The sequence below is a fragment of the Myotis davidii genome, unplaced genomic scaffold (assembly GCF_000327345.1).
Source record: "Myotis davidii unplaced genomic scaffold, ASM32734v1 scaffold653, whole genome shotgun sequence".
Taxonomy (NCBI): Eukaryota; Metazoa; Chordata; class Mammalia; order Chiroptera; family Vespertilionidae; genus Myotis; species Myotis davidii.
The window spans coordinates 1052963-1054909 of NW_006285129.1; the positions used below are offsets into that span (position 1 = coordinate 1052963).

The following is a 1947-nucleotide window of genomic DNA, read 5'->3' on the forward strand; positions in this document are numbered from 1 at the left end:
GCCCTGGCTTCCCTCAGTCCCGGGTCAATGGCAGCATCCACTGCACACCAGCAGCGAGTGCCCGCGGAGGAGGGGACGCAACCGCAACCGAGTGTTGGGGGGAAGGATCGCAGGCTCCTGCCTAAGGGAGGCCCTGGGCTCCTGACTGGCTGGGAAAACGCTCTCCGGACTCAGAGCCCAAACAAGAAGCCCCCACTGCCCTCCAGTCCCTGCCCCGCGGTGCTGATTCAGGCCGCCCAGGGTGGTGGGGTACAACAGGGTCCCTGAGCGAGCGGGCGGACTGCAGGGGCAGAGGACATGCCTTGTGCAGCTTCGGGGCGCGGGGCTCGGTGCCCACATCCACCACGTAGACGCGGGAGGAGATGAGGCAGGGCAGCACCAGCTTGCTGCGGGCCTTGCTGCTGTCCCCGTAGCAGCTGCTGCACGTGTTCCATCCCGAGTGGTGCAGCTCGTCCTTCAGGTTGGGCACGGGCAGCCGGTGGATGACCTCGGGTGGGCAAGGGGCAGAGGGAGGTGCTCAGCCAGGCCTCAAACAGGTGCCTGCCGGACCCACTTTGGCTTGCAGGGCAGTGCAGGCTGGACCCTCACTCTCCCCTCGCACCTCTGGGGTGCCCTGTGCAGTGAACAGCCACCCCCCCACCCCCCATACTCAGGAGGAGGAAGGAGCGTAGAGCTGCAGAAGGGCATCCTGGGGTCAGGCTGCAGCAAGCATTGTGGGGTACTTTGCTGCCCAAGCCCCACCTACCTGGCAATACTGGGGAGACTTAGGGTCAACGTCCACTGTGGCTAGATAATCCGGGGCCTCAATGCCCGTGTTTCGGTAAATACAGGGCAGGTAGACAAGCTCCTCCCTGGGCCCTGGGGGTAGAAAGCAGGCCGTGGGGATGGTGGGTGGAAACTGAATGGCAGGGACAACGCTGGCTGTGCCTGAGGGGGAGGCCGGGATCTGAGGTCCCCCTCCCCCAGCAGGTGAGGCATCAGTAGAGGGCGCTGGCTTGCAGAGTTCCTTCCCAAGGTGGAGTCTCCAATATGGCCCCCTTACCTTTCATGGCCTCCAGAGGAGTAGGGTACCCGGGTCCACAGCTCCCACACTTGGTGGCTGCGGAAACAGTGGGCATGGGGCTGGACCACACTCTGGAGGGTGAAGCTTCCTCCTTACCAGCTGCAACCCACATCCTCCCATGGCCAAGGCAGACTTGCTGTCCCAGGTCCTGCCCTACTGCAGCCCCTCCAGTCACTCCAATCGTCCTCTCAGCACCTCAAAGCCCTGATGATGCTGGGTGTGACCACAGGGGCTGTAGACATGTGACCTGAAGGTGGACAGACACTCAACAGGACCCAGGGGAGGGCAGGAGAAGGACCAGTGCAGTGGGGGCTGGATGGCGCAGTGGTTATGCTGTGGGCTTGGGCCCCATTTTCAGTTGGTCACGCAGTAAACACGGGAGCTGAGGCCCATGACTTAGCCTCGCCCGCATCTGCTTCTCACACGGAAGTAACTGAGAGGGCTGGGCCAGAAAAAACTGGCTGTTCCCCAGGAGCAGTCCGGAGTGGTGCTGTTCACTTCCTTCCCCCAAAAGCCTGTTCCAGGGACAGGGCCACTCCCCTCTGGGTCCTGACCCCAGGCCTGGCCGGAGCCTGGATTATACAACTGGTCTGGTCAGGGTCTGGTGAGGCGTAGGAGGCTGCCCTTTAAGGCTTCCGGGCTCCTGGATGTCTTTAGACCAGGCTTACCTCTGGGTGGGCCCCCCCTTTCTTCATATGCACAACAGAGGGTTTGGCCGGCTCTGAAAGCCCACCCACCAGGGCTGTAGGGAGCGGCTCTCCTGTCCCCTGAAGTCTGGCCAGAGAAGCCACACTGATCTATGGGGAGAAAGGCAACTGCTGGGAAGGAGGGCGGCGGGACCAGGCATCCGGCATCAGGGTTCGGGCCTGAGCTGGGCTGGGGGG

The 1947-nt window shown here is 63.1% G+C and overlaps 1 protein-coding gene across 3 annotated transcripts in view; it reads right to left on the reverse strand.

Annotated features, from left to right (window-relative positions):
• SELENBP1 (selenium binding protein 1) overlaps window positions 1-1947 on the reverse strand; it is a 21476-nt gene that overhangs the window by 14075 nt on the left and 5454 nt on the right. For all 3 annotated transcript variants that reach the window (XM_015558762.1, XM_006755698.2, XM_006755697.2), the window contains 3 exons: window positions 1043-1099; window positions 746-858; window positions 302-487 (listed from right to left, as the gene is read on the reverse strand). In XM_015558762.1, coding sequence (XP_015414248.1) covers window positions 302-487; window positions 746-858; window positions 1043-1049 — 306 coding nt within the window. In that variant the 5' untranslated portion in view covers window positions 1050-1099. The remainder of the gene's footprint in view (window positions 1-301; window positions 488-745; window positions 859-1042; window positions 1100-1947) is intronic.